The sequence below is a fragment of the Primulina huaijiensis genome, chromosome 8, assembly GCF_012295235.1.
Source record: "Primulina huaijiensis isolate GDHJ02 chromosome 8, ASM1229523v2, whole genome shotgun sequence".
In the NCBI taxonomy this organism is placed as follows: domain Eukaryota; kingdom Viridiplantae; phylum Streptophyta; class Magnoliopsida; order Lamiales; family Gesneriaceae; genus Primulina; species Primulina huaijiensis.
The window spans coordinates 21,355,264-21,368,299 of record NC_133313.1 but is presented as its reverse complement, the minus strand read 5'-3'; the positions used below and the strand labels follow the sequence as shown (position 1 = coordinate 21,368,299).

The 13,036-nt window shown below is 34.2% G+C and overlaps 2 protein-coding genes across 2 annotated transcripts; one reads left to right on the top strand and one right to left on the bottom strand.

The window, feature by feature from the left end:
- The first annotated feature begins 2,493 nt into the window (after window positions 1-2,493).
- LOC140982595 (thaumatin-like protein 1) lies at window positions 2,494-4,232 on the top strand. The gene is made up of 3 exons (XM_073449163.1): window positions 2,494-2,761; window positions 2,879-3,551; window positions 3,891-4,232. Exons 1-3 carry the CDS (start codon window positions 2,692-2,694, stop codon window positions 4,129-4,131), a joined length of 984 nt encoding a protein of 327 aa, XP_073305264.1. The 5' UTR covers window positions 2,494-2,691; the 3' UTR covers window positions 4,132-4,232.
- Window positions 4,233-6,398: 2,166 nt separating this feature from the next.
- Window positions 6,399-11,529, bottom strand: LOC140982594 (endoplasmin homolog). The gene is made up of 15 exons (XM_073449162.1): window positions 11,372-11,529; window positions 10,769-10,889; window positions 10,512-10,665; window positions 10,319-10,399; window positions 9,818-9,929; window positions 9,574-9,700; window positions 9,343-9,481; window positions 9,060-9,177; window positions 8,724-8,923; window positions 8,403-8,618; window positions 8,143-8,308; window positions 7,758-7,899; window positions 7,515-7,665; window positions 6,993-7,397; window positions 6,399-6,899 (listed from the first exon to the last, which is right to left on the bottom strand). Exons 1-15 carry the CDS (start codon window positions 11,436-11,438, stop codon window positions 6,645-6,647), a joined length of 2,454 nt encoding a protein of 817 aa, XP_073305263.1. The 5' UTR covers window positions 11,439-11,529; the 3' UTR covers window positions 6,399-6,644.
- Window positions 11,530-13,036: the final 1,507 nt, after the last annotated feature.

The following is a 13,036-nucleotide window of genomic DNA, read 5'->3' as shown; positions in this document are numbered from 1 at the left end:
GTTTCTCATTGATTTACATAAAGGAGGCTTTAAGCGTAGAAAGGTGAAAAAAGAGAGTACTAGACTAAGAAAATTAAAGGAAATTTTAGTCCAAAGAATTAAAGAGTCTGATCATATCAATGAATTAAAGCCAAAGGATGTGTACAAACAAGCAATTGTGCATCTGGACTCATGATAGTTATCTTTTACCCTAATTCGCACTAATATATTAAATTAGGTGCATGTTACCCTCAAATTTAATTTTTTTCGTGCTTCCGAAGTGCAATACTTTGGCAAAAAAAACACTATATATACAAACACGTAATGAGTGTATTACAATGGTTAAACTAATAATTTTTATATAAAATATTTCCAGTAACAATCAAGATCACTTGATCCCAAATGGCAACTTCCAAATCTGCATTTATCCTACACCACATGTTCCCACCAAAGAAAACAGATGTTTTAGTCTTGCTGTATAAGCAGCCCTCCTTTTCACGTCAGTCGTCACACCTCCAGGCCACCGCTTTCTCGACTCTTTTCATAGGTGACTCTATATTATATCAGGAGTTCTACTTTTTATACATTTATATAAGCTGATCGGACGATTATTTCACTACAAAATAAAAAAATATTGATGAACCTCATATTTTTTGTATCCAAATGAAAAAACCGAAAAAAGCTATTTCCGATGCAACATAGAAGACTCACCTCCTTCCAATATGGTCCAAGACTTCCAAATTTTCCCACAACGTACACAAAAGGTGGAATGAATGTCTTTAAACTGGGGGTATAGTGAACGTAACATGTGTTGTTTTTTTATCGTGGAATTTTTGAGCATTACTCAAAAGTGAATGCTTGAATAGGTTTAATAATTCTATCAAATTGTAATAAATGGCATATATGCATGCATTATCCATTGTGTTTATTATTGATTAATATTAAGAAATATAATGCAATGCGTTTAGTACGTGGAAGTGTGTAGAAGATTCTTCTTTACACGTTGTATTCAATATTTCCCGACTCTCATGAATAATATAATTTCATTATTTTATTTTCTTCGAGTACATACTTTAATGTACTAATTATTTCTCTTGTCGGTTGGTTTCTCCTTTTATTATTATAATAATAATAATAATATATATTTTCTTCAAGAAAATATTTTTCACTCTACATATTTCTGACCGATATAAAATACACATTTCACCAAACTTAATTTCTTGATTACCACACAAATATAATCCCACTTATTTGACCAAAAATAAAAGTTCATTGACAAAACCGACTTAATTAATTGGGGTATTAGGAATCCAATTCTAATTTAAGCATTCAAAGACTTTAAAAATATACAAGAAATTATTTAAGTAGAGTTTAAATGCATGAATAAGAATGTAAACATTCCAAATTTTATTTTACACATGTCATTTGGAGTAATTGACTAGTTCATACATTTATTATATAGTTTTTTGGGTTGATGAATGAACGTCTGTTATTAATGAATTAGACTTTAAATCATTATTTCAATATTATCTAAAACAGTTCTTGACAAGTCTCGATTCCATTACTTTTCTTGCTGATTGAGTTGAACTGTTTGGCACTAACTTTAACCCATATTATATATTTAATTTGAAACAAAAATAAGAATGTTTTTTTTGAAAATGCAAACTCAAGGTAATCATAAATAGAATAATAACTTTATAATCGATATAAAAATATGATAAAAATAGGTTTTTTGTGAAACAATCTCATTGATTTTTATTCATGAGGCAGATTGACTCGATCCATAATTATCATGAAAAATAAAACTTTTGACATAAAAATGATATTTTTTATGAGTTTGATCGGATTGTAGACCCGTCTCATAATATTGATATGTGAGACAATCTCACGATAGTTTAAAAAATGAGGTTGTTTTGAGAGATCATCTTATAATATGTGAAAACAATTACTTTACGCCAAGAATTAAAACCCTTTTCCATTATGTAAAGTATGTATGTTTCTTACCAATTGTTGGACACAAATATAAACAAATAAAACAATTAATTATAGAAAACGTACATTTGGAAAAAGTAATGCTTACCAATATCACACCCTAATTACATAAACGAGGATTTAGATAATAATTCTTTACTATTAATTTATTAAAAAATGATTAACTGAATAAAAACTAATTATAACAGAAACCGGTATGTGATTTAAGGCATCACACTAACTCTAATAGTAACTTAAATACAACTAGCTAAGAACTGTTAAAAAGATATAAATTATTTCTTTTAAAAATAAACTAGCTAGTCGTTTTCAAAATTAAATAAAAACTTACGAATTATATATATGTACCAATAAATTTTCAAATATTAAACTTTTTCTTTTATCTAAAAACATGAATTAAATAGATTTCCACTATCATTATCGGTGGCTAGAGACCAGAGAGCGGTGTGTGTGTGTGTGTGTGTTAAGATACATACATGGCTGTCTATATATATATATATAGTTGATTATAAGGTTGAGTTTCTCAAAAACATCTCCTCGTACGTCTCTGTCTTGCTCTCTTCCTAAGTTCAATTCAAACCTCATTCTACGTTCATTAATTTACCAGATCTCCATAAACTCTACACATATTCTGATAATCTGGCTTCAGTAAAACAGTTTGTTGTAAAATCATTTATGGACCATATATTTTAAACGAATTCTTAAAAGTGTTCAATTTTTACTATGGTTTCTTCTTCTTGTTCTTCCTACGGTCCATACATCCTGATCCTCACGTTTCTTGTCATAGACAAAGGTACAAATCTTGACTAATTTCCATTTCACTCTCCCTTAAAACTCTATATTTTATTTTGCATTTTTTCCAATATATATCGTGAACCGCTTCATGGGTTCTTCTTCCTTTGCTTCTCAGGAGTCGTCGGGGCTATATTTACGATGATAAACCGGTGTGATCACACAGTGTGGCCTGGAATCTTATCCAATGCGGGTAATGCCGCTTTAGAAACCACTGGTTTCCAGCTTCCCCCAGGTGGGTCACGATTATTCCAAGTTCAACCTGGATGGTCTGGCCGGTTATGGGGCCGTACTGGTTGTACATTCGATCCCACCACCGGCCTGGGCAGCTGCACCACCGGCGATTGCGGCTCTAACCAGATAGAATGCAACGGAGCCGGAGCAAACCCACCAGCCACCTTAGCCGAATTCTCTATCGGCTCCGGCCAGCAAGATTTCTACGATGTCAGCCTCGTGGATGGATACAACTTGCCAATGATAATCGAACCGGTGGGCGGTTCAGGTGTTTGCGGCCTGACGGGGTGCATAACTAATCTCAACTGGAAGTGCCCCGCGGAGTTGCGGGCAGCAGACGGGCAGGCTTGCAAGAGTGCATGCGATGCATTTAAGAGCCCGGAGTATTGTTGCAGCGGCGCGTTTGGTTCACCCGCCACTTGTCAGCCGTCGGTTTACTCAGAGATATTCAAGAGTACCTGTCCGAGAGCGTATAGCTACGCTTACGATGATGCTACGAGTACATTTACGTGTGGTGGAGCGGATTATACCATAACATTCTGCCCTTCACTCACAAGGTAATAGACTCTTCCTTTTCTTTAATTTATGCATAAAAAAATACATATATTCTTATTCCAAATTTGGATTCTATTCTTTGTATCGCTTTCATTTAGTAATAATAATAATATTACTCTTTCGAAATGTATATTTTGGTTGCCTTAAACTTCCAAATCTTGTCCTGCATTAATTACTTGCTAATACATGCATGTTACAGGTTCATAATATGTAAAAAAAACACACAAGTCTATTAAAAAACGTTGATGGACCATCAACTGATAAGAATTTCAAAATTTTAACAGTACTATAGCAGCAAGAATTTTGAAATACCTACTAATTTACAAACTCTTTTTTTGTAGCCAAAAATCATCAAGAGACTCCACAACACCGATGACGGCCGGGAGTGGTTTACCAGTACCACCTCCACCAGCTGCTGCCACCATGGATGGTTCTGGTTCTGATCAGCCACAAGGTTTAGGTAACCTACCTGCGTGGCTGCCGAATTTTGTGCTAGGTGGCGCATCCGATCGTTCCATGCAATCTTATCTTATTAGTTGTGTATCAATTATCTTATTCACGCTCTCATTTCTTGAATTATAAATCCATATTTATGTTCTAATTCATTTGTTAGGGGGATGGACCGTGTAACTCGTATTTTTTTTTAATTAAGGACAATTTTCTCATTTGAAATAATATACTTAAAAGTAGATGTATATATATATGGTATTCCATCAATCGGATGTTTATTATTTACCCTATTTTTTTCAAATAACTTAAAATTATAAAGGTGAACTCATAATAACCGTGGGTGATTAGACAATGCCACATCTTTTTCACACACATATGTAATTGATTAGTAATTGATTTACATTATAATCATGACTATATATTAATTAGTTAGTGAAAAGTAGCAATTGCTTCATGGTGATATTTGAAGAATAAGGTTGGTGGGTGTTCTTTGAAGCAAAGATTTGGTGCTTTACTCCAATTTCAAGCTTGGTTTTATATATGTTATTTTTTTGGCTTCAGAATATTATGGAATCATTTGGTCAGCCATATATTTATATTGGCTACTCGAATTCTTTTGCCTACCGCTGATTGGTTAGGAAGTTGCAGTGTATGTGATGATACTCACATATATAAAAATGTATTCAAACCAATTATTTAACTTAAATATGGTTTAAATAATACATTTGGTTAAAATAATACATTTGATAATGAACTTTCAAAATGCGGTTGAAATAAAAAAGAAAATATTAGCAAACGATGTTATCATTTACTTCAGGTTTAGTGAGATGTTCTTGATTCTTGAGCTAGGAAAATAAAAAACAGTCTCATTCTAAAGCAGTGGTGATTGTTCATGTATATATCCCTGCGTATACAAAGCAATTTTGGAATGGTTGAGAACTTGGGGGGAAAGAAACTGTGTGGTGCTAATACTAAGATATCTGTTATAAACATACGCAAAAACTTGTGTGAGACAATCTCACGGGTTGTTTTTTGTTAGACGAATCTTTATTTGGATCATCCATGAAATTTTTTTTTATGCTAAAAGTATTGCTTTTTATTGTGAATATCGGTAGGGTTGACCCGTCTCACAGATAAAGATTCATAAGACCGTCTCATAAGATACTTACTCATAAATTTAATAAAAAAAAGAGATGAGAGAAGGTAGACCAGAGAGAAAAGCGAGTTAGATTATGACTCAAGACTATTTTATTTATATTTAAAAACCACTGTTTGTAAAATAACATTTTAGAATAGAAATATGTAAATAATTAGAATAGATTTATTGATATATGTACATATTTTAACCTGAAGTTAATATAATAGAATACAAATATGTAAATCAAAATTCAAATTTTTTAAAAATTTGGCCCCGAAATTTTATTGGCGTGACATCTAAATGTTAAAAATTTATTGTTCCGTTTTACATCATTAGATTAGATATGATGCCAACACTTTAGTTGATCTTAAAAGACAGATATTCCATTTGTTTGCCAATTGTTTAAACTTGTTATACCCTAAGAATCCCATCCTTCTTTTAGTAGTCCACCACACAAAAATTCGTTGGTTGGTCGGTTTTGTTTATTTGCGAACTAATACATAGGGATGTAAGTGAGTCGAGACGAACAATATGAGGCTCGAGTTCTACTCGTTTAAGATATATATTAAGTGATTCAAACTTTTATTCTTATGCTCGAGCTCGGCTCGTTTGAAAATTATTAAGCTCGTAAATAGTTTGAGATCGATTCATTAATAGCTTGTTTATCATATTTAACGAGTCTAGCTTGAACTCGACTCATTAAACATGTCATTTTCGAGCTCGTTAAACAAACTCATTTTTAAGCTCTCTGAGCATTCTCAACCAAAAATCCTGCAGCTCGAGCTCAGTCCAATAAACTTAACAAACAATCTTGAATAAGTGATTTATCGAGTCGAACTTCGAATAGCTCACGAATAACTTGTTTGTCTACGTCCCCTCAACAATGTAGTTAAAAGCATGATTTGTGCTATCATTCTGACTAGGATTGATAGAAAACAGAATTTTCCATTTCTTTTTTACCTTCACTAAGTTAAATTATTGTCCATTAAAAGTTGAGTGTTCTAAATTTAAAATATTAAAGAACCGGTCGCTAGCAATATATTGCGGACGTTGAAATTTAGCAATATCTCTACGCATTGATCGACCCAAGATTTCACAAGCGGGTCTAACAATTTTCAACAACATGATGCAATATATTTCCGTGAGTTGAAAAAATCGAAGCATCGCTTCCCACATCCCCGTTGGATCCACGACCATCTCGATACACCATTTTAGCATCCAAATTAACACATGCATAGAGGAGTTACCTAGTAAACAAAAATAACAGAAAAACAAACTACCATTCAACGTTGCAAATATGACGCAGTTAATTTTTTAATGCAGCAGCACCACAAATAATTAGTGATGGTGTTCAAAATGATATAACAAGGTAACACTCAAGTTTCTAAACTCTAAAAGGGCACCTTTTCACCTCATCGTAGTGTGCAACATCCCGTGGACGTTCTCGACAGAAGGGACTACTCTAAGAAATGATTCCTTCTACAAGATCATCCAGATATATACCGACCTACAATTCATCTTTCACATCAGATTCCAGTTCTTCAGTCTTGGAAGGAGATTCTGTTTCTTTTCCTATGGATTCAGTCTCGGTTTCTTCAACATCATCTTCCTCCTCGACTATTGCATCAGGGCTGATGTTGAGACTGTTTTTCACTGAACTGTAGATTCGGCCAGCAAAATCCTTTGGATCGTTGAGTATGAATCCACTTTCCATAAGGGCTGTTTGATACATAAGTTGTGCTGTCTGCTTAACGCTTTCATCCTGTGGTAGAAATAAAAAAAAAATTTCTCCTTTTGAGTAAAAGTAGAAACATCACAAATAAGAAAAACCAAGTTTTTTATTGAGTCGAAATACCTCAGGATCTTTCACCACTCTCTCCCGAAGCTCCTTGATAATAGGGTGTCGTGGGTTAATTTCGAGCACCCTCTTTCCTCGCATGTAAGCTTGCTTATTTGCATCTGACAGCGTTTGAGACTGCATGATCCTTTCCATGTTTGAGCTCCAACCATATTTTGAGGTCACTACAACACATGGTGAGTCAGCTAAACGGTTGCTTATCTTCACATCATCCACGTTCTCACTGACGAGAGCACCCTTCCACCATTTGGTCAGATCCTTGAATGACTCCTTCAGTTCTTTATCTTTCGAATCCTTTCCAATTTTCAGACCTTCTTTTGACACATTCTGGAATTTCTTGTCCTCGTAATCCATTAAATATTGCATCAGATATTCATCTACAGGATCAGTGAAGAAAATAACCTGCAACCACAACGTGGGTATAACTTGTGAGAGCAAGCAAAAAACACATTACAGGACTGGAGGGGGTGGCCACCGTGAACCAAGTTAGCAAATCAGTATGATAAAATCAAGGCCTACCTCATAATTCTTCTTTGTCAATCTCTCGAGAAATGGGGATTTCTCCAACTGTTCCTTGCTTGTTCCAGTAATATAAAAGATATCCTTCTGCCCTGATTTCATTCTTGATATGTATTGGTCCAGTGACGTTAATTTACCATCTGATTTGGTTCTGCACGGACCATACACCAGAGTTGAAAAAAAACAATTGCCACCCCACAGAAGAATTAAAATAAAAAATGTATAGTCAAGCTACGAACTTACGTCTCAAATCGAAGAAGTTTCGCCAAGCGGTTTCTGTTAGTGGCATCCTCGATGATACCAAGCTTAATTGACTTGCCAAATTCATTCCAAAATTTAGAGTATTGACCTTTCTTCTCATTGTTGTCGTCGGATTCTTCAACATCTGCAGCAGCATCAAATTTCAGAGTATAAGCAAAACCATGTGACATAAATTGTTTATCGGATCAGAATAGAAACTAGAAATATCTTGATCGTATGATAGGATTTTGTTCTTCAAATGAAGAATTACAAGAATATAACTTCTTTGCATCACCAACAAATACTTTTTATTCATTTAATTGACTTGCCGACTTGAGGGATACATCTCTTTCCACCTCTAAAAGTACCTAGTCCTACTAGTGCGTACCTTTCTTCTCTTTATCATTAGATTCATCGGGGTCCTCATCAGCAAGTTTGCGGATCATATCGAGGGCCTTGCGAATAAGTTTTTTCTTAATAGTTTTCAAGCTGCTGTGTTGCTGCAGCATTTCTCTCGATACATTAAGTGGTAAAGTATCAGAATCAACAAGACCCTGGTCACATAAAAACCGAATAGTCATAAAAATCAGGCCAGCAAGCTCATGTTCGCTAGAATAAAATCTTCTCCTTTTTAGAGAACAAAATTACCTTCAAGAAGTTCAGATACTTGGGTAGAAGATCATCAAATTCATCTGAGATAAAGACCCGTCTTACATATAATTTCAAGTTGGATATCTTGGAGTTGTAGTAACTCTCGTATAAATCCTGAGGTGCCTTGGGTGGCACAAACAACACAGCCTTGAACTCGACATCACCTTCTGCAGTGAAGTGACTCCATGCTAGAGGCTTCTCATCACTGAAGTCCTGCTAGTTGGAATAAATGTAGCTCAAATTTTAAAAAGATCAATCATTGCGTATCAAAGACCTTTGTCCAATGGGGCGGGCCCATTAGAATTTGGCAGCACCTACCTTGGCCAGAGAGTGATAAAATTTCTGGTATTCTTCATCAGTAACTTCTTTTGGATTCCGCAACCATACAGCTTTCATATCATTCAAAAGTTCCCACTCATAGGTCGTTTTCTTTACTTTCTTCACCTTGGGTTTCTTCTCATCCTCTTCTTTCTCAGCATCGTCTTCCTCCCCTTCACCCTCAGATGATTTACTTTCAGCTGTTAATGGAGCACATTACTCAGTGAGAAAATGAGCAACCACTAGAAACTAATTCAACTTAAAAATTACTTAAGCTAGACATAGGCATAAAATTTGCACAATTATTTAGGAGAACACACAGATGATCTATCATACATGTTTCCTCTTCGTCACTCGACTCATCATCCTCAACAGGGACCTCTTCATCCACTTCTTTGCTAGCCCAGAGCTGGATCGGGAAGTTGATAAATTCAGAATACCTTTTGACCAATTCCTAGAATGCAACAAAAAAGCGTTACAAACAAGATGAAACATCAGGTAAATTACGATAAACCAAAAAAAGAAAAGAAAAGAAAAGGAAAATGCAAATGAATTTATGCATTCCCCTACAGGAAACAAAATTGTAAACCTAGGATAATGACCATTTGAAGTCCCTTACCTTTAACTTGTTCTCATCTAAATATTCCTGAGATTCATCTCTGAGGTGCAACCTAATTTCTGTTCCCCGTCCAAGTGGCTCATTCCAAACATCTTCAGAAATGGCAAAAGCCCCATCAGCCTTTGACTCCCATACGTGCCTGGGAAAAGTCAAAATTTCAAAGAATCATGTCACTTAAGATAAGATAATAATAACCATATAAATATATGAAAACATAACTACAACACATACTGTTTATCGTCGTTATGTTTGCTAACCACTTCAACGTAATCAGCCACAAGATATACAGAGTAGAATCCAACACCAAATTGCCCAATTAGGTTAAGATCTCCACTTGTATGCATTTTTTCTACAAATGCTGTACAAAACAATCATTGAAAGTTAAAAAAACAAGGAAATTCTGATCCGTAAATGAATCAAAGTAAGGTAAAAGCATTAAAAGTTGAACCATCAGACATAATACACTAATACACACCTGAAGTTCCAGATTTAGCAATGGTTCCCAAATTCTTGATCAAATCCTCCTTTGTCATTCCAATACCTCTGTCCCGTATTGAAAGTATTTTCTTTTCTTTATCCAATGTAATCTGCATTTATTCATTGGCTTTATGATAAGTCGTGTCCATTAATTTTCAGGAAAAAATATATTTATCGCACAATATGACCAAATAGTACAAAATTCGCTACAAGAAATCAGCACTGAACAGCTACGAATTAGAACAATCAAGATGTCAACACTCAACAGGCAGTCAATACATATTCAAGTACAATATGATGTCCATAAAATTCTATTATGACTACTTAACGGACTCCAGAGTACTTTCAAGAAAATCTACAAAATATATTCTTTAAAGCAACGGAAAAAATTGCTTCATGCATTAGCGCTACCATAAACATAATAATGTTTAAAGGCTTCCTAAGAAATGCTCGATAAAAATTTGTCGAAACTCATTACTGTAACCGAATTACCACTAACCTGAATCTCGAGCTTCGTATCATCACCTTCACCCAAAATTTCTTTGTCAGTGAGTGACAGGAATCTAATCTTGTCCAGTGCCTGAATTATCAACAAACACAAATCAAACATAAGCTCTTTCTCATACATGATGTAAATAACATCACACAACAAAAAGGGAACATCACACAAAGGGTAACAAAAAAAAACTCACATCAGATGCATTCGAGATCAACTCTCTCAAGAAAATATCTTTATTGCTGTAAAGGGAGTTGATGATGATGTCCATAAGTCGCGAAACTTCAGCCTGGAATTGAAACTTCTCTGCATGGGCACGAAGAGTTTTTCTTGATATGGACTCAGATTCTCTAAATGACAAAAACAGCAAATCACAAATCAGAATATAGATTGATGAGCTACAAGTAATAAACATCATTTAAATGAATTATAATAGATAGAATTTAATAACACCTCTTAACAACATCAGAATCTGTAGATAATCCGTGGGGAACAGCTCCAATCTTATCTTCTACTTTTGGTGGATCAACAGGAGCATCCACATCGACTTCTGCATTTGCATGTAATTTCCTACCTGCGAGTTTTGAAATTCAGTTCCACAATTCGAATTAAGCAACATCAATATCGTTTCAAACAAATCCTAGTCATAGAACACAACAGAACATCACTGATAATTTCAAGGATTGCAGTACTTGTTCGACTTAACCAGAAGAGTTGGAATCTCAACAGAATCGAGAAATCATGCCTCAAATCAAAACATTCCTCAGTAAAAGAGCAACACCACTCCCCGATCGCAGCAATCAGGGACATCACACTTATCTAGTAGCGATGAATTCTACTAAATGCTCAACTACGTTGTTTGAACTCGTATCGATTTAATCCTATTGCATAAAACTTTACGATAAACTTAGATCCATTAAAATAAGCGCAAAAAAATCACACAATAGATGTACTTCAACCAGATCTCACAATTAAACATCTACAAGCATCGAATGACAAGTGAACCCAATAATTAGAAGCAAAACAAAAAAATCATAACAAAACATGATTACGTACCTTGATCCGGAAGAAGAAACAGAAGACATAACAAGAAGAGAACGGAAGGGATCGCCCACTTCCTCATTGTGCTAATCTCTATTCAATCTCAGGTCAGATTTAGTAGTTAGTACTTAGGATTTTTGGGTGAGTGATTTGAGTAATGTTATATAGTGAGGGTTTTAGTAGCGCTGCCACGACTTACAGCGTTCTGATTGGTTTGGCTATGCCAGCGTGGAATATCAGACGGTTCAGATAAGCTCATTTCCATGTGGTTAGTTTTGATTGGGGGAGACACGTGGAGAAGTTTTCGGGTTCTGGAAGCGTCCGAGGGGAGACTGCATCTTGTTAATCCTGAATGGTTGATTATAATGAGGTCGCCTGACAAATTTATGGGATATTTAGCTATGACTTTAAGATACCAAATTTTTAAAAAAATGAACACTTTTTTTAAATTGATATGAAATGTCAAAATCGACCCATATATACGATACATCCAAAACTAAACTATTATATTTATATATAATTAATTTATTTATTTACTTACACTGGTAAAAAAAAAAGAGAGAGTAAAAAGAAAATCAATTAAAATCTTAAACCCTACCCATGTTAACTCATATTATTTATATCCTCTCTATAACCATATTATCCACCTTTCAATTTCTAACAGCAAGGTTCATTTTCTCTTTTCTGAATTCAAAAAAATTTGCTACAAGGAGACAATATCGAAAAACAGTGTTTTTCTTGATATTTGTTGGCTCTTTGTGAATTTTGTTTGAGGGTGGTTTTTATTCCTCAGTGAAACCAGAAAATAGTATAGCAAACCAGATGATTAAACAAAATAAACTTATATTCAAACATAAAATTAGGTGAAATCCGCTTCTTACTATCCAATGCAGGTAGAATAAGACCAATTTTATCAGTCTTGGTTGGTTACTCTGCAAAGTTTAAATTTTCCTACGTAAAAATGGGTAGAAGAGGCTCGAGGAATAGTGGGTGTGAAAAAAAATGAAATAAAAATCGGAGTGGTACAATGATTTGATTAAATGACCCGATATAGCAAAAGACTCAACCAAATTTTCCTGGATGAATGGATTATAGTTTTGTCTTTTGAGAGAATTAATTAATTGACAATATAGAAGGAAGGTCGTTTACCTAAATAAAAAATATTTAAGGTCGTTAACTAAATTAGCTTTCCAACGGAAGTTATAAAACTAAATGCCCCCAAATTTATTCGTCTTTCCTTAAACAAAATTTAAACTTTTAATGTTAAGCATCAATTATGCAATATGTATTCATATAATATAAAATAATGCAAATGATTTCATTTTAATGTTTTATATTATATTCAAAAACACAACGTATGCAGGAAATAAATTATTGTTGAAGGAGGGTTTTCAGGCAATTTTAGAAATTAACACACAAAATTTCGTGTAATTCTTGATGACAATGTTGAATTGTTGTTTTAGTTCCATAATTCTTAGCATCGGAGGCACGAGTATGACAATGTTGAATTGTTGACATAAAGTAACACGCAGTGTGAAAATATTAATTACAGTTTTAAAAATATGGGGAATTTTAGGGATTCACACCTTAAAAATGTGTTCTTTATGATACCGAATAAGCTATTTTTTAATGTCTCGCCCATCACAGTAACAAGAATTAAAGAAAAAACCATCGACTCAA

Bases quoted from the DNA above. Each gene is read 5' to 3' on its own strand.
- LOC140982594 (XM_073449162.1), bottom strand. From the start codon at position 11,438: ATGAGGAAGTGGGCGATCCCTTCCGTTCTCTTCTTGTTATGTCTTCTG. The intron at 9,482-9,573 runs GTATGTGTTGTA...GACTTTTCCCAG, and splicing joins AAACATAACGACGATAAACA to GCACGTATGGGAGTCAAAGG. The intron at 8,619-8,723 runs GTAGGTGCTGCC...TCCAACTAGCAG, and splicing joins TTTATCACTCTCTGGCCAAG to GACTTCAGTGATGAGAAGCC.
- LOC140982595 (XM_073449163.1), top strand. From the start codon at position 2,692: ATGGTTTCTTCTTCTTGTTCTTCCTACGGTCCATACATCCTGATCCTC. The intron at 2,762-2,878 runs GTACAAATCTTG...TTTGCTTCTCAG, and splicing joins GTTTCTTGTCATAGACAAAG to GAGTCGTCGGGGCTATATTT. The intron at 3,552-3,890 runs GTAATAGACTCT...CTTTTTTTGTAG, and splicing joins TTCTGCCCTTCACTCACAAG to CCAAAAATCATCAAGAGACT.